The 24,098-nt window shown below is 47.2% G+C and overlaps 1 protein-coding gene across 5 annotated transcripts in view; it reads left to right on the forward strand.

The window, feature by feature from the left end:
* The first annotated feature begins 1,074 nt into the window (after positions 1-1,074).
* The window catches only part of LOC121280908 (retinoic acid receptor RXR-alpha-A), a 109,847-nt gene continuing 86,823 nt past the window's right edge, over positions 1,075-24,098 (forward strand). For 2 of the 5 annotated variants that reach the window (XM_041193304.1, XM_041193305.1), the window contains exon 1: positions 1,075-1,283. Coding sequence is in view for 1 of the 5 variants with exons in the window: in XM_041193305.1 (XP_041049239.1) it covers positions 1,272-1,283 (12 nt within the window). In the remaining 4 variants the exon portion in view is untranslated. Of the gene's footprint in view, positions 1,284-21,023; positions 21,150-24,098 lie in introns of those variants that run through there. The other 3 variants (XM_041193301.1, XM_041193303.1, XM_041193302.1) reach the window with 3 other exon arrangements.

The raw sequence follows: 24,098 nt of genomic DNA on the forward strand, positions 1-24,098 counted from the left end.
AGGTTTGAGGTGGTTTTGTGTATTTGGAGGGTCTGAGGTGGTTTTGTGTATTGGGAGGGTTTGAGGTGGTTTTGTGTATTTTGGAGGGTTTGAGGTGGTTTTGTGTATTTGGAGGGTTTGAGGTGGTTGTGTGAATGAGGGTTTGAAGTGGTTTTGTGTATTTTGGAGGGTTTGAGGTGGTTGTGTGATTGAGGGTTTGAAGTGGTTTTGTGTATTTTGAGGGTTTGAGGTGGTTTTGTGAATGAAGGTTTGAGGTGGTTTTGTGTATTTGGAGGGTCTGAGGTGGTTTTGTGTATTGGGAGGGTTTGAGGTGGTTTTGTGTATTTTGGAGGGTTTGAGGTGGTTTTGTGTATTTTGGAGGGTTTGAGGTGGTTGTGTGAATGAGGGTTTGAAGTGGTTTTGTGTATTTTGGAGGGTTTGAGGTGGTTGTGTGAATGAGGGTTTGAAGTGGTTTTGTGTATTTGGAGGGTTTGAGGTGGTTGTGTGAATGAGGGTTTGAGGTGGTTTTGTGTATTTTGGAGGGTTTGAGGTGGTTTTGTGTATTTGGAGGGTTTGAGGTGGTTTTGTGTATTTGGAGGGTTTGAGGTGGTTTTGTGTATTTTGGAGGGTTTGAGGTGGTTGTGTGAATGAGGGTTTGAGATGGTTTTGTGTATTTGGAGGGTTTGAGGTGGTTGTGTGAATGAGGGTTTGAAGTGGTTTTGTGTATTTTGGAGGGTTTGAGGTGGTTGTGTGAATGAGGGTTTGAAGTGGTTTTGTGTATTTGGAGGGTTTGAGGTGGTTGTGTGAATGAGGGTTTGAGGTGGTTTTGTGTATTTTGGAGGGTTTGAGGTGGTTTTGTGTATTTGGAGGGTTTGAGGTGGTTTTGTGTATTTGGAGGGTTTGAGGTGGTTTTGTGTATTTTGGAGGGTTTGAGGTGGTTGTGTGAATGAGGGTTTGAGGTGGTTTTGTGAATGAGGGTTTGAGCCGATGCTTGCTGCTCGCTGGGTTTTAGAGGGTTGCAGTCGGGTCTGGGGAGCTTTCAGTTGCTGTGAATCGTGGAGAAAGAGTTGCCAATGATCGACTAAAACACACAGACGCACACCCCGCCTCCTCGCCGGGAGTTAAGCAATTCCTCTTCTGGCAGTCAATCACAGGGAGTCCTGAGGACTGGTGAATGGTTCTCAGTGTCACTGCTGCCTCAGGGAGTGGGTTTGAGGCGAGATCCTGGTGGTGTTTCGTTGAGAGGGTTGGCGGTGTTGAACTGACGGGATAAATGTCATTGTGATGGCGGGATGAAAACTCAGGTAAGTCGGGTTTGGGGGGAATTGGTCATTTGGAATCTTTGCAGTTGAGTCTGTTCGTCAATGCTGTTAGGAGAGATTTGTCTCTGTGTCTCTGTTTGGCTGGCTTTGCTGATTTTTGAGGGGATAGTGGGTATGTATGTGTTTTATTTGTCCTCTTCTGCTGCACTGAATGTTCTAGAAGTTTTTTTTGGTCACACTGTCTGTACCGATTGCTCAATCTAGACCTTTACGTGAAAGGCTGAGCTAGGCAAAAGCTGCAGCTGCTGTTTGCTGCAGAGAGAGAGAGAGAGAGGGGGGATGGGCTGCAACATCATACACACTGCCTGAACTTTCAGTCTTTTCACATTTATTCAGAGAAAGCAGCTCTTGTCTTGTTACTGTCCTCGGATTAATATGTGTAAAAATAGCTCCTCGTTTCTTTAAGTCGATTTTATTAAGCGGAAGGTTTTTCTATTTGTCTCACCTGATTTCACAATGGGAGAGGCACAGAGACAGTTTCACCTTTTCAACAAAAAGGCCCACCCTGAGATTTTAACTCTTTAATTGCTGCCTGAGATTTCCCCCTTGTTGCTTGGGCAGCTTTCGTTTTGTACTCATTTGTTTTTAAAGCTGGGTGATCAGTTTGGAAAATGTTGCTGCTGTGTTTGGGTTGTTTCAGTGTCACTGGCTTCAGTGAAGTTTGTGTCTCTTTTCCTCCTTGTGGATGGAGAATCTCTTTGGTCAAATCTCACTGCCCACTTTGTGTAGCTGAGAGTTGCATTAACATCAGCTCCGGGTCATTACCGAGTTGCTGCACATGCTAAGTTCCCCTCCAGAATTGGAGGTTACAGAGGCAATTATGGGAGATGTTTGATACAGAGCGAGAGCACTCAGCAATGAGACAATGTCCAGTGAATTACTTATTTTTGGTGGTGTGAATTCAGGATTGAATTTTGCCCAGGACACGGAGGAGAATTAAAAACAGAAAGTGCTGGAAGTACTCTGAATCATATTCGATCTGAAACAATAACTCTGTTTTTCTCTCCGCAGAAGCTACCAGACCGGCTGAGTATTTCCAGCATTTTCTGATTTTATTTCAGGTTTCCAGCATCTGCAGTATTTTGCTTTTATATCACTGGGGAAAATTCCTTGCTGTCTTCCAATGGGATCTTTAACCTCTTCCCGAACTTTCAAATTGCCTTTGTAACCCTAAACTGCTCAGTAAGAACTGGCAGAGTTCATGGGGAGGTGCCCATTTTTGCATGGTGCCTGATTTTTACTCTACTCAGTTCAGTACAGTGGAAAATCAGGTTGGGTTTAAGACGAGGGGTGGATTTTTAGAGTCACAATCGGGGCTTTTGTTTCATGTCTCATTTGAAAGTGCTGGCATGTCTTGTACAGGTTTGTGCCTGTTGGTGCTGATAGTAGTGGATAGGTTACATTGTTGTGACTTCACAGTAAATAATTGCACAAACTATTGTCCCAGACAGTTTCTCTCTCAATACTGAGGGAGACTTAGCTTTGCTGTCTATGAAAACTCTGGCCCCAGTGCAGCTTGCACCAAATCTCATTCATCCAACGCCCTTGTGCTCATTGACCTACATTAGCTCCTGGTTAAGAAACACCTCGATTTTAAAAGTTACATTCTCTTGTTTAAATCCCTCCACGCCTCCTTGTCTCACCCTATCTCTGTAACCTCCAAGATCACTGCACCCCTCCAATACTGGACATTCCGATTTTACTCACTCCACTATCGGTGGCTGTGTCTTTAGCTTCCTGGGCCCTAAGCTCTAGAATTCCCTCTCTAAACCTTTCTAACTCTCCACTTCACCTCCCTCCTGTAATGTGCACTTGATCAAAATTTTGGTCTGCTGCTATAAAACATGCTGCCGTGAGGCATATTGGGAAGTTTCACTGCACTAAAGGTACTTGTAAATGCCAGTCCTTCTGTTGCTAGACCAGTTTCAGTGATTAGTGAACCAGTAGAATGGGTACTGGGTACAGTTCAATGGGTAGAGACCACAGAGCGATAGTCTAGCCAGGTGGCCAGTCTCTGTGTGTGAGGCGAGACTGGGAGAAGGCGAAATCGGTCATTTCCAGCAGTGTGGAACAGGCTGAGAGCAAAATGGTCAATGAGTCAAATATTGTTTTCCACAACTTGGAGCATAATGCCGAGAGTTCTATATTCAAACCAGGTGAAAATGACAGTGAGACTAGGAAGTGAACCTCCAAACAGATTTTGATCTATCGTTCTATGAAGTTCAGTGAAAAGAAGTCTGGGAACAGAGATCAAGCACGTTTCATACCCCAGAGAGAGTCAGTGTGTGTGGGAGCCGTACCTCAGTGAGAGTCAATGTGTGTGGGACCCGTACCCCAGTGAGAGTCAGTGTGTGGGGAGCCTGTACCCCAGTGAGAGTCAGTGTGTGTGGGACCCGTACCCCAGTGAGAGTCAGTGTGTGTGGGACCCGTACCCCAGTGAGAGTCAGTGTGTGTGGGACCCGTACCCCAGTGAGAGTCAGTGTGTGTGGGACCCGTACCCCAGTGAGAGTCAGTGTGTGTGGGACCCGTACCCCAGTGAGAGTCAGTGTGTGTGGGACCCGTACCCCAGTGAGAGTCAGTGTGTGTGTGGGACCCGTACCCCAGTGAGAGTCAATATGTGTGCGGGACCCGTACCCCAGTGAGAGTGTGTCAGTACATAAATGACTTGGATGAGGAAACCAAATTTCCAGGTTTGCTGACGACACAAAACTGGGCGGTGTTGTGAGGAGGATGCAAGAGGATTCAGGGTGATTCAGACAAGTTGTGTGTGTGGGAAAACACATGACAGGTGCAGTATAACGTGGAAAAATGTGAAGTTATAGGCTTCGGTGTGAAAAACAAAAAGGCAGTATATTATTTAAATAGTGATATATTGGGAAATGTGGATCTACACCAGTGAATGTAAGTAAACAGGCAGGTGCAGCAACAATTAGCAAATTGGCCTTCATTGCAAGAGGATTTGAGTTCAGAAGTAGGGATGTCTTACTACGGTTATACAAGGCCTTGGTGAGATCACACCTGGAGTATTATGTGCAGTTTTGGTCTTCCTACCTAAGAAAGGATATACTTTCCATAGAGGGAGTGCAGCAAAGGTTCATTGGGCTGATACCGGGGATGGCAGGACTATTGTATGAGGAGAGATTGGTTTAATTGGGCCTGTATTCACTGGAGCTTAGAAGAATGAGAGGGGATCTGATTGAAACGTATGAAATTCTAACAGGACTAGCCAGACTGGATGCAAGAAGAATGTTTCCCTTGGTTGGGGAGTCTAGAACCAGGGCCCACAGTCTCAGGCCATTTAGGACTGAGATGAGGAAAAATGTCTTCACTCAGAGAGTGGTCAACCTGTGAAATTCTCTCCCGCAGAAGGCTTTGGAGGCTGGGTCACTGAGAATAGTCAAGAAAGAAATTGATAATTTTTGGATATAGGGACATCAACGCGTATAGAGAGAAAGCAGGAAATGGCATTGAGATAGAGGATCTGCCATGATCTAGCAGGCTAGAAGGGCGGAATGGCCTACTCCTGCTCCTAGTTTCTATATTTCTGTGAACCCGTACCCCAGTGAGAGTCAGTGTACGTGGGACCCATACCCCAGTGAGAGTCAGTTTCTGGCGGGGAAGAAGAAGGACAGAAATTAAGAAATGAATGTGTAGAAAAGGAGTGAAAGGGAAAGTGAGGTGCAGTTGGAATTGGCGCAGTTCCAGACCAGAATTAGTAACGACTGGGCGTCAGACGTTAAACCAGTCACAGCTGCTGGTTTCCCTTGTTTTCACTATATCTGCAGTGAGATCTTCAGCCCACGCCTACGCGTCACATGTTGCTGATGGGCTGACCCAGATTTTCATTTAGTGCTTAGAAAATCTTTTCTGGGATTAATCAGTGAAACCTCACCTTCCTTTCCACTGGGTTTAAACGTTAAAATATTCACTCTTCAGTAATGGATCATTGGAGAAGCATTCACACTTAAAGTGCCTACTGCTGTTTCATTCTGAAATGTCCTTGTGTGCTGTATCATTGCCTGGTTCTGATTTGTACCTCTTTTCTGCTGCATGCTGCTCTTATCCTTGGCTTGATGACATGCTGCTTTGTAAAGATAAGGCATAGTCCCTTCCTCAGCCACCATCTCCACCCCCCTCTCTGGTCATCGTCTGATGTTGGACCTGATTACTTGCAACCTTAGCGTCTTTTTTAACCCTGAGCTGGTCTGCTGACCCAATATCATCAACTTCACTAAGACCACCCATCGCCTAACTCTGTCCCTGTCTCATCTGCTGCTGAAACCCTCATCCAAGCCTTCGTGACCCATAGACTTGACTATTCCACTACACTCCCGGCTGGTTCCCCACATTATACTCTCTGTAAACTTGAGGTCATCCAGAAACTCTGCTGCCCCTGTCTTTGACTTGCATCAAATTCTGTTCATCCATCGCCCGCTGTGCTCACTGACCTACACTGGCTTCCCGCCTGGCAATGCCTCAAATTTAAAATTCCTATCCATGTTTTCAAATCCCTCTAGGGCATTTTCCCCTCCCTATCTCTGTAATCTCCTTTAGCCCCAGGAACTCTCCAAAAAATCTGCACTGCTCCAATTTTGACCTCTTGTGCATCCCCAATTTCCATCACTCCAGCATTGGCAGCCATGCCTCCAGCTGCCTGGGGCCCTAATCTCTGGAATTCCCTCCCTAACCCTCTCCACCTCCCTCTCCTCTTTTAAGATGCTCCTTAAAACCTCCCTCTTTGACGAGCTTTTGGTCAACTGATCTCGTAGCGCCTAATGTGGCTTGATATCATAACTTTTTTCTGATTTATGTTCCATTTGAGCCTTGGGATGTTTTGTTATATTACATGTGCCACATAAGTACAAGTTCTTGTAATAGACGACATGTTTTATTCTGTGAGTGAAGTGCTGTTATATGTATACTGACAATTCCCTTTCCACTAGAATACATATGAACATACAAATTAGGAGCAAGAGTAGGCCATTCAGACTCTCGAGCCTGTTAGACCATTCAATAAGATCATGGCTGATCTGATTTTAACCTCACATTCTTGCCTACCCTCAATAACCTTTCACCACCTGGCTAATCAAGAATCTACCGATCCCTGCCTTAAAGCTTTCAAGGACTCTGCCTCAACCACCTTTTGAGAAAGAGAGTTCCAAAATTTCACAGCCCTCTGAGAGAGAAAGTTTCTCCTCATCTCTGCCCTAAATGGACAACCTCTTATTTTGAAATAGAGACCCCGAGTTCTAGATTCTCCACCAAGAGGAAGCATCCTTTCCACATTCACCCTGTCGAGACCCCTCAGGATCTTATATGTTTCAATCAAGTCGCCTCTTACTCTTCTAAACTCCAGTGGATACAAGCCTAACCTGTCCAACCTTTCCTCATAAGACAACCCTCATAAGCATTAATCCAGTAAACCTTCTCTGAACTGCTTCCAATGGATTTACATCTTTTCTTAAATAAGGAGACCAACACTGCACACAGTACTGCAGATGTGGTTTCACCATAGCTCTGTACATCTGAAGCAGAAACTCTCTACTCTTGTATTCAATTCCACATGCAATAAATGATAACGTTCTATTAGCTTTCCTAATTACCTGCTGTACCTGCATACTAGCCTTTTGAGATTCAAGCACGAGGACACCCAGACCCCTCTGCATCTCAGAGCTCTGCATTCTTTCACCATTTTGCTAATATGCTTCTTTTTTATTCTTCCTGCCAAAATAGACAATTTCACATTTCCCCACATTATACTTAATTTGGCAGATCTTTGCCCACTCACTTAACCTATATATGTCATTTTGTAGTCTCTTTATGTCTTCTTCATAACTTATTTTCCTACCTATCTTTGCGTCATCAGCAAATTTAGCAACCATAACATCGGTCCCTTCATCCAAGTCATTTATATAAAATGTAAAGAGCTGAAGTCCCAGCATTGATCCCTGTGGCACACCACATGTCACATCTTGCCAACCAATAACAGACCCATTTATGCTTACCCTCTGTTTCCTGTTAGCTAGCCAACCTTCTATCCATGCCAATATGTTACTCCGTACACCATGAGCTTTTATTTTCCACAATGACCTTTGATGTGGCACCTTATCAAATGCTTTCTGTAAATCTAAATACAGTACATCCACCAGTTTGCCTTTATCCACAGCACCTGCTCCTTCTTCAAAGAACTCCAATAAATTGGTTAAATATGATTTCCCTTTCACAAAACCATGTTGCATCTGCCTGATTGCATTCAATCTATTTAAGTGCCCGTTATAACATCTTTAATAATAGCTTCTAACATTTTCCCTATGACAGATGTTAAACTAACTGGCTTGTAATTTCCTGCTTTCTGTCTCCCTCACTTTTTGAATAAAGGAGTTAGATTTGCTGTTTTCCAATCTAATGGAAACTTCCTGAATTTTCAAAAATTAAAACCAGTGCATCAACTCTCTCACCAACCGCTTCTTTTAACACCCTAAAATCCATCAGGACCTGGGGTCTGTCAGTCTGCAGCTCCAACAATTTGCTTAATACCACTTCCCTGGTGATTATAATTTTCTTGAGTTCCTCCCTCCCTACCAATTCCTGATTTACAACTATTTCTGGGATGTTACTTAGATCCTCTATAGTGAAGACTGATGCAAAATATTTTTCAATTCTTCTGTCATCTCCTTATTTTCCATTATTAATTCCCCAGATGCACTCTCTATAAGGCCAACACTCAATTTATTAACTCTTTTCTTTTTAAAATATCTATAGAAACTCTTACTGTCTGTCTTTATATTTTTAGCTAACTTTCTCTCGGACTCTATTTTTTCCCTCCTTATTAATCTTTTTGTCATTCTTTGCAGTTTTTAAAATTCTGTCCAATCTTCTGACCTGCCACTCATCTTTGCATAATTGTATGATTTTTCTTTAAGTTTGATACTATCTTCAGCTTTTTAAATTAACCACGGATGGTGGGTCCTCTCCTTGGAATTTTTCTTTTTTGCTGGAATGTATCTATTCTGTGTATTCCGAAATATCCCCTTAAATGTCTGCCACTCCATTGCTATTTACCTATCCCTTAACCTAAATGGCCAGTTCACTTTTGCTGGCTCTGCTTTCATGCCCTTGTAATTGCCCTTATTTAACCTTAGTTAAATTCAATATACTAGTCTTAGACCCAATCTTCTCTCCTTCAAACTGAATGCAAAATTCAATCATATTATGATCGCCGCTACAAAGGGGTGCCTTCACCATGAGGTTTTTAATTAATCCTATCTCATTGCACAATATCAGGCCTAGTATAGCCTGCTCCCTGTTGGCTCCAAAATGTCCTGATCTAAGAAATTATCCTGAAAACATTAAATGAATTCACCATCCATGCTATCTTTGCCCATCTGATTGTTCCAGCCTATATGTAGATTAAAGTCCCCCATGAGAACACTGTACCTTTCTGACAAGCTCCCACTATTTCTTCTTTGATACCCCATTCTACCATGTGGTTACTATTAGGGGGCCTGTACACCTCTCCCACAAACAACTTGCCTTTATCATTCCTCACCTCTGCCCAAACTGCTTTATGTCCTGGTTTCTTGAACTTCAGCAATCCCTTTCTATTGTTTTAATGTTGTCTTTAATTAACAGAGCCAAAACTCCACTTTTTCCTAACTTTCTATCCTTCCTAAAAGTCACCCTTCAACATTCAGGTTCCAATCCAGCCATGTCTCTGTAATGGTTATTAGATCGTACTTATTTATCTCTATTTGCACTATCAATTCATCTGTTTTGTTTCGAATGCTAAATGCATTTGGATACAGAGCCTTAAGTTTTGTCCTTTCATTATTTTTGTAACCTCTCACCTTATCTATTGGTTTACTCTTAGACTTGTTCATCTCTGTCCCTTCCTGTCACAGTTTATCATTTCCTATATTCATACCTTGATCTTTTCCCTTGTCTCTACTCTTTAATTTACTACATCTTCCCACATTTGATTCCTTGCCCGCACCACTTAGTTTAAAACCCTTTCTACTTCCCTAGTTATGCGTTTCACAAGAACACTCGTCCTAGCATGGGTCAGGTGTAGACGTTCCCAACTGTACAAGCCCTGCTTTCCCCAGTACAGGTGCCAGTGCCCCACCTACCGGAACCCACTTCTCCCACATCAGCCTTTGAGCCACGTGTTCATCTCTATAATCCTATTTGCTCTATGCGAATTTGCATGTGACTCAACTGTACAATTGCTAGAATGTAGAATGTACAATTTGTGCTCTGATAGTTTTTAACCATTTTTAAGTATAAACACAGGAATTTGCAGGTGACCCAACTGTCATGGTCTAAACAATGACTGGTCTCCCCTGGGTACTCAGGGGAAGATAATCAGGAACCCGAATGCCAGTTTTAGGCAGGCTGGAAATGTTACAATCTGCATCACAAAGTGTATTTCTGCTGCTAAGATGAGAGAAAGACAAACTTGCATTTCTGTAGCACCTTTCAGGATGTCCCAAAGCTTCTTACAACCAGTGAAGTACTTTTTGAAGTGTAGTCACTGCTGTAATGTAGGAAACAAAGCAGCCAATGTGTGCACAGCAAGACCCCACAAACAGCAATAGCATTCCAAAAATAATAAATAATCATGGGCCAAATGGTGGGGGGAGGAAATAAATACAATAATTATCACTAGAGAAAAAGTACTAAGGAAACTAATGTGGCTAAAGGCCGATAAGTCCCCTGGATCTGATGGGTTGCATCCTAGGATATTAATGGAAGTAGCTGCAGAGATAGTGGATGCACAGGTAGTTATCTTCCAAGAATCCTTAGATTCTGGAAAAGTCCCAGAGGATTGGAAAACTGCCAATGTAACACCCTTATTCAAAAAGGGAGGGAGACAAAAAAGCAGGTGACTATAGGCCAGTTAGTTTAACATCCGTCATTGGGAAAATATTACTGTCTATTATAAAGGATGTAATAGCAGAGCATTTAGAAATACATATTCTAATCAAGCAGAGCTAGCATGGCTTCATGAAGGGGAAATTGCCTGACAAATTTATTAGAATTCTTTGAGGAGGTAACAAGCAGGATAGATAAAGGGGAACCAGGAGATATAATATATTTGGGATTTCCAAAAGGCATTCGATAAGGTACCGCACATAAGGCTACTTAATAAGATAAGAGTCCATGGTGTTGGGGGTAGTATATTAGCGTGGATAGAGGATTGGCTAACTCATAGAAGACAGCGAGTTGGGATAAGGGGAGCATTTTCAGGATGGCAACCTGCAACTAGTGGAGTGCCACAGGGACCAGTGCTGGGGTCACAGTTATTTACAATATATATTAATGACTCAGATGAGGGAAGTGAATGTACTATCGCCAGATTTGCGGATGACACAAAAATAGGTGGGAAGGTAAGTAGTGAGGATGACACAAAGAGTCTACAGAGTGGTATACACAAGTTAAGTGAATGGGCAAAAACTTGGCAGATGGAATATAATGTGGGAAAATGTGAGGCTGTGCACTTTGGCAGGAAGAATAGAGGAATTTAATGTTACTTAAATGGAGAAAGATGCAGAAAGCTGCAGCACAGAGGGATTTGGGGGTCCTTGGGCATGAATCCCAAAAAGCAAACATACAAGTTCAGCAGGAAATAGGGAAGGCAAATGGAATGTTGGCCTTTATTTCAAAGGGAATGGAGTATAAAAATTGGGAAGTCTTGCTAAAACTATACAAGGCACTAGTTAGACCACACCTAGAATACTGTGAACAGTTTTGGTCCCCTTATCTAAGGAAAGTTATACTGATGTTGGAGGCACTCCAGAGAAGGTTCACTAGGTTGATCCTGTGTATGGAGGGATTTTCTTATGAGGAGAGGTTGAGTAGGTTGGGCCTGTACTCATTGGAGTTTAGAAGAATGAGAGGTGACCTTATTGAAACATATAAGATTCTTAGAGGACTGGACAGGGTAGATGCTGAGAGGTTGTTTCTCCTTGTGGGAGCGTCTAGGACCAGAGAGCATAATTTCAGAGTATCAGAGTAATCTCAGAATTTAAGACAGAGATGAGGAGGAATTTCTTCTCAGAGGGTAATTAATCTGTGGAATTCTTTACTGAGGGGGCTGTAGAAGCTGGCTCATTAAGTAATTTCAAGGCTGAGATAGACAAATTTTTAATCAGTCAGGGAATCAAGGGTTATGGGGAAAATGCAGGAAAGTGGAGTTGTGGAATAACAGATCAGCCAGGATCTCATTGAATGGCAGAGCAGACTCGATGGGCCGAATGGTCTACTTTTGCTCCTACGTCTTAAGGTCTTATGGAGATAATAACCAGATCATCTATATTTTGTGATGTTCATTGCGCAGTAAACATTGGCCCCAGAACATTAGGGAGATCTCCCCTACTCTTTAGTGCCATAGGATCTTTCACATCCGCTTCAGAGGACATCAGTTTAACATCACATTTGAAAGACAGCACCTCTGACAGTGCAGCTGCCCCACAGTACTGCACTGGGAGCCTATATAATGCACTGAAGTCTCTGGGCTTAGACTTGAACCCACAACCTTCTGATTCAGATGCGAGAGTGCTACCCTCTGAGCTGACCTCCCCATGTGTGGCAGCACCTGTGGAGAGAGAAACAGAATTAATGTTTCAGCTAGTGAGAACTCAGTCACTGACCTGAAATGTTAACTCTGTTTCTCTTGCCAGAGATGCGGTCAGACCTGCAGAGTTTTTCCAGCATTTTCTGTTTTTATTGCAGGTTTCTAGCGTCAGTATTTTACCCTTGTACCTCCATCTGTCTCCAGGTAAAGGAGTGCCCCTTTAAATCTGCAAATTGTGTACTGTCAATGAACAAAACCACAGTTCAGAAATTTCTGAATCATTCTTTGTGGGTAAAATTGAGAGATTGAAAAATGTTTGTAGTTTTAAGGCTCCAGATGAGGAATAGCCAGCTATAAGGGATTAGCTTGCTCTCTTGTTAAAAAGGATTATTTGCATAAAGTGCCACATCACACATGGCAAATCGGATGTGATGTATGCATCTACATAATGTCTTACAAATGTTAACATCCGCCTGTCACACAGGGATTCACATGTTGCTTTCTCTCCCTGTGGCTGATGGGTTTGAGATCCTGAGCCAATAATATAGGCTGACACTCCCAGTGCAGTACTGAGGGGGTGCTGCACTGTCGGGACGATCAGTATTGAGGGGGTGCCATACTGTCGGAGGGTCAGTACTAAGGAAATGCTGCACTGTCGGAGGGTCAGTACTAAGGGAGTGCTGCACTGTCGGAGGGTCAGTACTGAGGGGGTGCTGCACTGTCGGGATGGTCAGTACTGAGGGAGTGCCATACTGTCGGAGGGTCAGTCCTAAGGAAATGCTGCACTCTCGGAGGGTCAGTACTAAGGGAGTGCTGCACTGTCGGAGGGTCAGTACTGAGGGAGTGCCATACTGTCAGAAGGTCAGTACTGAGGGAGCACTGCACTGTTGGAGGGTCGGTACTGAGGGTGTGCTGCACTGTTGGGGGGGGTCAGTACTGAGGGAGTGCTGCACTGTCGGAGGGTCAGTACTGAGGGAGTGCTGCACTGTCGGAGGGTCAGTACTGAGGGAGTGCTGCACTGTCGGAGGGTCAGTACTGACGGAGCACTGCACTGTCAGAGTGTCGGTACTGAGGGAGTGCTGCACTGTTGGAGGATCAGTACTGAGGGAATGCTGCACTGTCAACTGAAGGAAAGCGAGCTTTAAGCAGAAGCCAAAAAAGATAGGATGCTGAAATTGTTCAGCAGGTCTGGCAGCAGCTGTAGAGTGAGAAACTAAGTTAGCATTTCAAAACCTGGGAAATCATCGACCTGAAATATCATTAACTCTGTTTGTCCCTCCACAGATTCTGCCAGACCTGCTGAATATTTCCATCATTTTCAGTTTTTAGTTCAGATTTCCAGCATCCAAAGTATTTTGCTTTTTAACTAGAGGTGCTAGGTTTAATTGTTTATATTATGCCCTCCCTTTGTGCCATGTTTGTTGGGCAGTTGATGGACATCAGGAGACCTTCCATGTCAATGCAGATATTATCTGGGGCTTTGGAGTGAACAACAATGAGATGAAAACATTGTAAGTTTCTCTTTGTGTTTCCACAAGAATATCTGCACTTTAACAAGGAGCATTCATCCACAAACGGATGTTCCTGAAGCAGTTTGAAATGCTTTCCTGAATGAAATAATTATGAAACATTAAAAGTTTACCCTTGATCTTGATGAAATGTTGTTCCCATTGTGCCTGGCTGACTGAGATGAAGGCAGTCAGTTGAGCAACTTATGTAGTATCAGTCCACTGTCATCTATAGCATCCTGTCACTATTCCTACGAGTACTGTACCCCAGGGTTATACAGTGACAGACCTGTCCCCACCAGTACTGTACCACAATTTTTATTGATTATATTCCCCTACAATTTAATATTGGTTGCTATGGTATCAGGCTTGTTGGAGGAGCTGTAACTCTTTGGGTGGGTTTGGGTCAGAGGTTTGAGTGTATGGTTGGGTTGATGGATAAGTGATTGATGTGAGCAGGGTAATGGGTAGGGTCATGGCAAGGGTGTGAGGTGGGTGCTCTTTTTGACGTTATGAGTAGAGAAGGGGTCGAGGAGATGAGGGGTTGATTTATTTGAGTGGATTGATGAGCTATGGTGGTGTCTTTGAGGGTGTGAGCTGGATTGTTTTGTGTGAAATATGTCCATGTCAATATTCAGCTTGGCTGTTCGTCTAATCTTCGTCTGGCCTTTGAGTTTGGGTGGTGGAAGCTGAAAGCGAACATTCTGGGTGGGACAGGCTGCCCAATGACTGAAACAAAAACAGAATTACCTGGAAAAACTCAGCAGGTCTGGCAGCATCGGCGGAGAAGAAAAGAGTTGACGTTTCGAGTCCTCGTGACCTTTCAAAAGAACTCCAATGACTGAACCTCACTCAGCGCGTGTGAGTGTGGCAAAGCGTTTATTATGGGGCCCTCCATCCGGAATGTTCCTCATGAAGCGAAGGCAAGAGGCAGTGCCAAATACACTTGCACTCATGTTGCTGACCTGTCTGTGAACTCTGCCATCCCTTCATCTGCTGCCTGCTTTTTGACTTCTGCTTTCCATTGGACTGGGGCTTGCGATAGCGGCATGGGAACAGTCACAAGGCTGAGCTTTGTCTCTCGCTGGAATATCTCACCGACAGTCTGTCTCCCCAAGGGGGAAGTGGCAGGCGACATTCATGAGGTCTGTGGGTGTTGGTGGTAATTGTTTGTCACTATGTGTTGCATCAACACTTGTGCCAGAAAGAGCAGCAGGCTGCAGTTTGACTTGCTTCATCCCTCTGCACCCATCCTCTCATCTTCTCCCCTATTGGCTTTGCTTCAGCTTAACTGATACCTGAATGTTTGAGCTGTGGGTATTGTTTAAGCAGGGGCAGGGCCGCAGGGGGGGAGGGGGCAGGGCCGCAGGGGGGGAGGGGCAGGGCCACAGTGGGGAGGGGGAGGGGGCAGGGCCGCAACCTCTGGCACAAAACTGACTAAATAAAACACAGATCAAAGGATCACTCACTGTTCAATCTCTTCAATGGTTTATAAAAATATTAACAGATACCCAGGAGTGAGTTACAGACCGGAATCTAATCAAGTGGTTCAGGTGGTTTATATATAGAATAATAGATACCTGGGAGTGAGTTACAGATTGGAATCTAATTGGGGGATTCGGGGTGGTTTATATATAGAATAACAGATACCCGAGAGTGAGTTACAGACTGGAATCTAATCAAGTAGTTCAGATGGTTTATATATAGAATAACAGATACCCGGGAGTGAGTTACAGACCGGAATCTAATCAAGTAGTTCAGCTGGTTTATATACAGAATAACAGATATCTGGGAATGAGTTACAGACTGGAATCTAATCGAGGGGTTCGGGATGGTTTATATATAGAATAACAGATACCAGGAGTGAGTTACAGACTGGAATCTAATCGAGGGGTTCGGGATGGTTTATATGTAGAATAACAGATACCGGGAGTGAGTTACAGACTGGAATCTAATCGAGGGGTTTGGATGGTTTATATATAGAATAACAGATACCCGGGAGTGAGTTACAGACTGGAATCTAATCGAGGGATTCGGGGTGGTTTATATATAGAATGACAGACAGCCGGGAGTGAGTTACAGACTGGAATCTAATTGAGAGGCTCGGGGTGGTTTATATTTAGAATAACAGATACCTGGAAGTGAGTTAGACTGGAATCTAATCAAGTGGTTCAGGTGGTTTATATATAGAATAACAGGCACCTGTGAGTGAGTTAGACTGGAATTTAATCAAGTAGTTCAGGTGGTTTATATATAGAATAACAGACACCCGGGAGTGAGTTACAGACTGGAATCTAATCGAGGGGTTCAGGGTGGTTTATATATAGAATAACAGATACCCGGGAGTGAGTTACAGACTGGAATCTAATTGAGGGATTTGGGGTGATTTATATATAGAATAACAGATACCCGGGAGTGAGTTACAGACTGGAATCTAATCGAGGGGTTCAGGGTGGTTTATATATAGAATAACAGATACCCGGGAGTGAGTTACAGACTGGAATCTAATTGAGGGATTTGGGGTGATTTATATATAGAATAACAGATACCCGGGAGTGAGTTACAGACTGGAATCTAATCGAGGGGTTCAGGGTGGTTTATTTATAGAATAACAGATACCCGGGAGTGAGTTACAGACTGGAATCTAATCAAGGGGTATGGGGTGGTTTATATATAGAATAACAGATACCTGGGAGTGAGTTATGGATACCCAGGTGGTGGTGCCATATCTATACTATCTACAAATCATTTCCAATCCAACAGGCCAGGTCTGAATAATTGCTGGATAATTCTACAGCATTGGCTGAATTCGAATGGGTGTCTAATGAGGGCGCGTGTGCAGGGGTGAGGGCCCTATATCTGGTCCGTTCTGACCGTGTGCTGCCTGTTCAGGTGTCTGAAAGTGACTATAGAAATGACTGGTGTTCAGAGGAACTCTGCAGTTTGTCTCATGTTTATGACCCTGCTTCATACCTGTTTATAGTAACTTGTCTTAACCTCAAACATGATAATTATTTTGGCTTAGTGGAATTAAACCCTCATGAAAAACTGGTTATTTTACTAATTAATTTTGCAATGCTGAAGGATTTAACACATGGGGATGTTCAATTCGTGTATTAAATCTGATCTCTCCCAGTGAAATGCTTCTCTAAATAGCTGCAGAGTGAGGTGGGAGAGAAATTTCACCCAGTGTTTGAATCTGTTGTCACCAGAGAAGCTTTCTCCTCTCAATATGTTCATTAGCTGAGTTAACAGCTTCATCTGCGATATCACAGACTCGGTACAGTACAGAAGGAGGCCATTTGGCCCTTTATGCCATGCCAGCTCTCTGCAAGAGCAACTCTCCTAGTCTTATTCCTCCTCCTTTTCCCTATGGCTCTGTGAATTTTTTCTCTTCAAATAATAAGGACATAAGAAGTAGGAGCAGGAGTAGGCAATTCAGCCCCTTGAGCCTTCCCCGCCATTCAATACGATCATGGCTGATCTCATTTTGGCCTCGACTCCAATTTCCTGCCCTCTCCCCATAACCTTTCAACCCGTTACCAATTAAAAATCTGTCTATCTCCTTAAATTCATTCAGCATCCCGGCATCCACTGCACTCTGAGGTACTGAATTCCACAGATTCACGACCCTTTGAGAAAAGTAACTCCTCCTCATCTCTGATTCAAATCTATCACCCCTTAGCCTAAAACTATGGTCTCTCATTCTAGAATGCCCCAGAAGGGGAAATATCCACTCCACGTCTACTTTGTCTGTCCCCTTTAGCATCTTATATACCTCAATTAGATCTCCTCTCATCCTTCTAAACTCTAGCGAGTATAGGCCTAAACTGCTCAATCTCTCCTCATAAAACAAGCCCCGCATCTCGAATCAATCTAGTGAACCTCCTCTGAACCGCCTCCAATGCAACTATATCCTTCCTCAAGTAAGGGGACCAAAACTGTGCACAGTACTCCAGGTGTGGTCTCACCAATGCCTTGTCCAGCTGCAACAACACTTCCCTATTTTTATACTCTATTCCTTTAGCAATAAATGCCAAAATTCCATTTACCTTCCTTATTACCTGCTGTACCTGCACACTCACTTTCAGTGATCCATGCACGAGGACACCCAGATCCCTCTGCACTGAAGCATTCTGAAGTTACTCTCCGTTTAAATAATAAGTCACCTTTTTATTCTTCCGACCAAAATGGATAACCTCACACTTATCCATGTTAAACTCCATCTGCCAATTTTTGGCCCATTCACCTAACCTGTCCATATCCATTTGTAAACTTATTTCTTCTTTGCAACTTACTTTCCCACCTATTTTGGTGTCATCTGCAAATTTAGTTATAGTACCTCCTATCCCTGAATCCAATTCATTAACATAGATTGTAAATAGTTGGGGCCCAAGGACCGAACCCTGTGGCACCCCACTAGTTACAACTTGCCATCCAGAAAAAGACCCATTTATCCCAACTTTGCTTTCTGTTGGTTAGCCAATCCTCTATCCAAGCTAATATATTACCCCTAACTCTGTGTGATCTTATCTTATGTATTAATCTTTTGTGCGGCACCTTATTAAAGGCTGTCTACATCTACAGGATCCCCATTATCCACTTTGCTTGTCACATCTTCAAAGAACTATAGCAAATTAGTCAAACACAATTTACTCTTTATAAAACCATGCAGACTGTGATGGATTGCATTTTGACTTTCCAAATGCCCCATTACTACTTCCTTAATAATGGATTTCAACAATTTCCCAATGATAGACGTAAAACTAACTGGTCTATAATTTCCTACTTACTGTCTCCCCCTCCCTTTTTGAATAAGGGCATTATATTAGCATTTTTCCAGAAACCTTTCCAGAATCCAGGGAATTTTGGAATATTATAGCCAATGCGTCCACCGTCTCCGCTTCCACTTCCTTTAAGACCCTGGGATGTAGGTCCTGGGGACTTGTCACCCTTTAATCCCAATAGTTTGCTTGGTACTTTTTCTCTAGTGATGGTGATTGTTCTAAGTTCCTCCTTCTCTATACCCTCTGCACTACCTGTTACTATTGGGGTGGTACTAGTGTCCTCCATCGTGAAAACTGAGGCAAAATATTGATTAAGTGTCTCTGCCATTATTATGTTCCCACTATTAACTCCCCAGTCTCGACCTCCAAGGGCCCAACATTCAGTTTAGCTGCTCTCTTTCCTTTTATATACTTGTGGAACTATAGAAAAGTTACAGCACGGAAGGAGGCCATTCAGCCCATCATGTCCATGCCAGCCTGAGGACACCCAGGTGCCCTTTCTAATCCCACCTTCCTGCACCTGGCCTATAGCACTGCAGCTTACAGCACTTAAGGTGCAGATCCAGGTACTTTTTAAAAGAGTTTCTGCCTCTACCACCAATTTGGGCAGTGAATTCCAGACACCTACTACCCTCTGAGTAAAAAAGTTCTTCCTCATGTCCCCCCTACACCTTCTGCCACTTATCTTGAATTTATGTCCCCTGGTTCTAGAATTCTCCACCAAGGAAAACAATTTTATCCTGTCCACTCTTTCTATTCCCCTCATAATTTTGTATACCTCAATCAAGTCATCTCTCAGCCTTCTTTGTTCTCAGGAAAATAACACCAACCTATTCAATCTCTCTTCGTAGCTACACATTTCTAACCCTGGCAACATTCTTGTAAACCTCCTCTGCACTCTCTCCAGAGCTATTACGTCCTTCCTGTAATGTGGTGACCAGAACTGCACACAATACTCCAGTTGTGGCCTCACCACTGTTTTATACAATTCCAACATTATATAATTTCTTTTATATTCTATACCTCTGCCAATGAAGGAGAGCATTCCACATGCCTTCTTTACAACCTTGTATACTTGAACTGCTGCCTTCAGGGACCTGTGTACCTGTACGCCAAGATCTCTCACTTCATTTACACCTCTTAGTATATTCCCATTTATTATGTAATCCCTGTAGCTGTTTGACCTCTCTAAATGTATGACCTCACACTTCTCTATGTTAAAGTCCGTCTGCCTCTTTACCGCACACTCCACCAACCCATCTATATCGTTTTGGAGATTATAGCTATCCTCTATGCTATCCACTACTCGGCCAATCTTTGTGTTATCTGCAAATTTCCCAATCATATCCTCCAGGTTCATGTCAAATCGTTAATATTATAACACAAACAGCAGGGGTCCCAACAATGAGCCCTGTGGAACACCACTTGAGACAACTTTCTATTTGCAAGGGCATCCATCAACCATTACCCTTTGTTTCCTGTTACAAAGCCAACCTTTTATCCAGTTTGTCACATTACCCTGAATCCCATGGCTTTTACTTTCCTGACAAATCTGCCATGTAGGACCTTGTCAAATGCCTTGCTAAAATCCATGTACACAACATCCACTGCACTACCTTTATCAATCCTTCTTGTCACTTCCTCAAAGAATTCAATCAAATTTGTGAGGCAAGACCTTCCTTTAACAAATCCATGCTGAACATCCCTGACTAGCCCATGCCTTTTCACATGACAGTTAATCCTATCTCTCAGGATTTATTCTACTAATTTGCTCACCACCGATGTAAGACTAACTGGCCTATAATTGTTCGGCATTTCCTTTGATCCCTTTTTAAACAACGGAACTACGTTTGCATTTCTCCAGTCCCCCGGTACCTCCCCTGTATCTAATGAAGATTGGAAAATCATTTCAGGGCATCTGCTATCTCTCCCTGACTTCCTTCAGCAGCCTCGGAAACAATCCATCTGGCCCTGGCGACTTATCAACTTTCAAGGATTTCAACCCTTGGAGTACTTCCTCTCTCTTTATGTCTATCCTGTCCAATATCCATTGTAGAAGTTTTTGCTATCAGTTGTTACATTTTGCGCTAGTTTTCTTTCATAATTTACCTTTGCTCTTTTTATTACTTTTTTTAGTAACCCTTTGTTGATTTTTAAAAGTTTCCCAATCTTCCAGCCTGCCAATTTGGTATGCCTTAGTTTTTTGCCTTTATATTATCTTTAACTTCCTTGCTTAGCCATGGATGCTTTTCCCCCTCTTACCACCTTTCTTGCTTTTTGGAATATATTTTACTTGGGAGGAATTGAATAATGGTGACATTAATGATCCAATTCTCTTTTAAAAACCTTCAAGTGAACCTGCCTTCACCACTCATTAAGGCCATGTGGTCCAGATCCTGACCATTCGATGTAACAAAGTTTTTCTGATGTTGCCTCTGATTCTTTTGCCAATCAGTTTAAACAAGTGTTCTCTAGTCCGAAACCCTTGTGCTAATGTGTGGAGGTGCGGCTGAAAAGCAGTTGGGAATTGGCCGCGGAGGGAATCTGAGATGGACAGCGCAGCGCAACAAGAGAGATTCGGGGCAACACTGGGGACTAACCCCCGGGTTAGTGTGTGTGTGGGGCTGAATGATGATGACACTGAAGATCCAGAGGAGGTGGTTTGGCATTTCCTCCTGTGAGATGCTGGTATTTATCTGACGTGAATATTGACTGTCACTTGCCAACCAAGACCGAGCAGAGTCTCACTGAAGCTGCCATGGGATAGCTCATCACTGCACAAAGTTGTGGAGAGGACAGAAGCTCTCCAGCATAGGGGCGGGGCCTGGCGGCCGGAGGCGGGGCCTGGCGCCCGGGGGGGCGGGGCCTGGCCTAGCTGCCCGTGAAGCCTCGGGCTTGCGGCCGACCAGCTGACCTAATCGTGCGTGAGGGACGCCGCTTTGGAGATGGAGACAAACGGCGAGGCTGCGGCCCGATGGTGAGTGCGGAGCGGCTTCGACTCTCCTCTGAGCCGAATCAGGAAAGGCGGAAACCGGCAGGAGCGAAAACCCTCCCCCCTCCCAGTCCCCGCCCAACCCCTCTCGCTCTCCCCGTCCCCCAGTCCCCACCCCCATCACATCCCCTCCCCCTCTCTCCCCGTCCCCCCTTCCCCATCCCCCCTCTCCCCCTTCCCCGCCCCCGTCCCCCTCCCCGCCCCCGTCCCCCTCTCCGCCCCCGTCCCCGTCCCCCTCTCCGCGCCCGTCCCCCTCTCCGCCCCCGTCCCCCTCTCCGCCCCCGTCCCCGTCCGCCCCCTTCCCCGTCCCCCTCTCTCCACCCCCTTCCCCGTCCCACACTCTCTCTCCCCCCTTCCCCGTCCCCGTACCCGTCCCCGTCCCCCTCTCCCTCTCCCCCGCGTCCCCGTCCCCCTCTCCCTCTCCCTCTCCCCCGCGTCCCCGTCCCCCTCTCCCTCTCCCTCTCCCCCGCGTCCCCGTCCCCCTCTCCCTCTCCCCCGCGTCCCCGTCCCCCTCTCCCTCTCCCCCGCGTCCCCGTCCCCCTCTCCCTCTCCCCCGCGTCCCCGTCCCCCTCTCCCTCTCCCCCGCATCCCCCTCTCCCTCTCCCTCGCGTCCCCGTCCCCCTCTCCCTCTCCCCCGCGTCCCCGTCCCCCTCTCCCTCTCCCCCGCGTCCCCGTCCCCCTCTCCCTCTCCCTCTCCCCCGCGTCCCCCTCTCCCTCTCCCTCTCCCCCGCGTCCCCCTCTCCCTCTCCCTCTCCCCCGCGTCCCCGTCCCCCTCTCCCTCTCCCCCGCGTCCCCGTCCCCCTCTCCCTCTCCCTCTCCCTCTCCCCCGCGTCCCCGTCTCCCTCTCCCTCTCCCCCGCGTCCCCGTCTCCCTCTCCCTCTCCCCCGCGTCCCCGTCCCCGTCTCCCTCTCCCTCTCCCCCGCGTCCCCGTCCCCCTCTCCCTCTCCCTCTCCCCCGCGTCCCCGTCTCCCTCTCCCTCTTCCCTCCCCTCTCCCTCTTCCCTCCCCTCTCCCTCTTCCCTCCCCTCTCCCTCTTCCCTCCCCTCTCCCTCTTCCCTCCCCTCCCCCCTCTCCCTCTTCCCTCCCCTCTCCCTCTTCCCTCCCCTCCCCTCCTCTCCCTCTTCCCTCCCCTCCCCTCCTCTCCCTCTTCCCTCCCCTCCCCTCCCCTCCCTCTCCCCTCCCCTCCTCTCCCTCTTCCCTCCCTCCCCTCCCCTCCTCTCCCTCCCCTCCTCTCCCTCCCCTCCTCTCCCTCCCCTCCTCTCCCTCCCCTCCTCTCCCTCCCCTCCTCTCCCTCCCCTCCTCTCCCTCCCCTCCTCTCCCTCTTCCCTCCCCTCCCCTCCTCTCCCTCTTCCCTCCCCTCCCCTCCTCTCCCTCTTCCCTCTTCCCTCCCCTCCCCTCCCCTCCTCTCCCTCTTCCCTCTTCCCTCCCCTCCCCTCCTCTCCCTCTTCCCTCTTCCCTCCCCTCCCCTCCTCTCCCTCTTCCCTCCCCTCCCCTCCTCTCCCTCTTCCCTCCCCTCCCCTCCTCTCCCTCTTCCCTCCCCTCCCCTCCCCTCCTCTCCCGCTTCCCTCCCCTCCCCTCCTCTCCCGCTTCCCTCCCCTCCCCTCCTCTCCCGCTTCCCTCCCCTCCCCTCCTCTCCCGCTTCCCTCCCCTCCTCTCCCGCTTCCCTCCCCTCCCCTCCTCTCCCGCTTCCCTCCCCTCCCCTCCTCTCCCGCTTCCCTCCCCTCCCCTCCTCTCCCGCTTCCCTCCCCTCCCCTCCTCTCCCGCTTCCCTCCCCTCCCCTCCTCTCCCGCTTCCCTCCCCTCCCCTCCTCTCCCGCTTCCCTCCCCTCCCCTCCTCTCCCGCTTCCCTCCCCTCCCCTCCTCTCCCGCTTCCCTCCCCTCCCCTCCTCTCCCGCTTCCCTCCCCTCCCCTCCTCTCCCGCTTCCCTCCCCTCCCCTCCTCTCCCGCTTCCCTCCCCTCCCCTCCTCTCCCGCTTCCCTCCCCTCCCCTCCTCTCCCGCTTCCCTCCCCTCCCCTCCTCTCCCGCTTCCCTCCCCTCCCCTCCTCTCCCGCTTCCCTCCCCTCCCCTCCTCTCCCGCTTCCCTCCCCTCCCCTCCTCTCCCGCTTCCCTCCCCTCCCCTCCTCTCCCGCTTCCCTCCCCTCCCCTCCTCTCCCGCTTCCCTCCCCTCCCCTCCTCTCCCGCTTCCCTCCCCTCCCCTCCTCTCCCGCTTCCCTCCCCTCCCCTCCTCTCCCGCTTCCCTCCCCTCCCCTCCTCTCCCGCTTCCCTCCCCTCCCCTCCTCTCCCGCTTCCCTCCCCTCCCCTCCTCTCCCGCTTCCCTCCCCTCCCCTCCTCTCCCGCTTCCCTCCCCTCCCCTCCTCTCCCGCTTCCCTCCCCTCCCCTCCTCTCCCGCTTCCCTCCCCTCCCCTCCTCTCCCGCTTCCCTCCCCTCCCCTCCTCTCCCGCTTCCCTCCCCTCCCCTCCTCTCCCGCTTCCCTCCCCTCCCCTCCTCTCCCGCTTCCCTCCCCTCCCCTCCTCTCCCGCTTCCCTCCCCTCCCCTCCTCTCCCGCTTCCCTCCCCTCCCCTCCTCTCCCGCTTCCCTCCCCTCCCCTCCTCTCCCGCTTCCCTCCCCTCCCCTCCTCTCCCGCTTCCCTCCCCTCCCCTCCTCTCCCGCTTCCCTCCCCTCCCCTCCTCTCCCGCTTCCCTCCCCTCCCCTCCTCTCCCGCTTCCCTCCCCTCCCCTCCTCTCCCGCTTCCCTCCCCTCCCCTCCTCTCCCGCTTCCCTCCCCTCCCCTCCTCTCCCGCTTCCCTCCCCTCCCCTCCTCTCCCGCTTCCCTCCCCTCCCCTCCTCTCCCGCTTCCCTCCCCTCCCCTCCTCTCCCGCTTCCCTCCCCTCCCCTCCTCTCCCGCTTCCCTCCCCTCCCCTCCTCTCCCGCTTCCCTCCCCTCCCCTCCTCTCCCGCT

The sequence above is a fragment of the Carcharodon carcharias genome, chromosome 8 (assembly GCF_017639515.1).
Source record: "Carcharodon carcharias isolate sCarCar2 chromosome 8, sCarCar2.pri, whole genome shotgun sequence".
Classification (NCBI taxonomy): Eukaryota; Metazoa; Chordata; class Chondrichthyes; order Lamniformes; family Lamnidae; genus Carcharodon; species Carcharodon carcharias.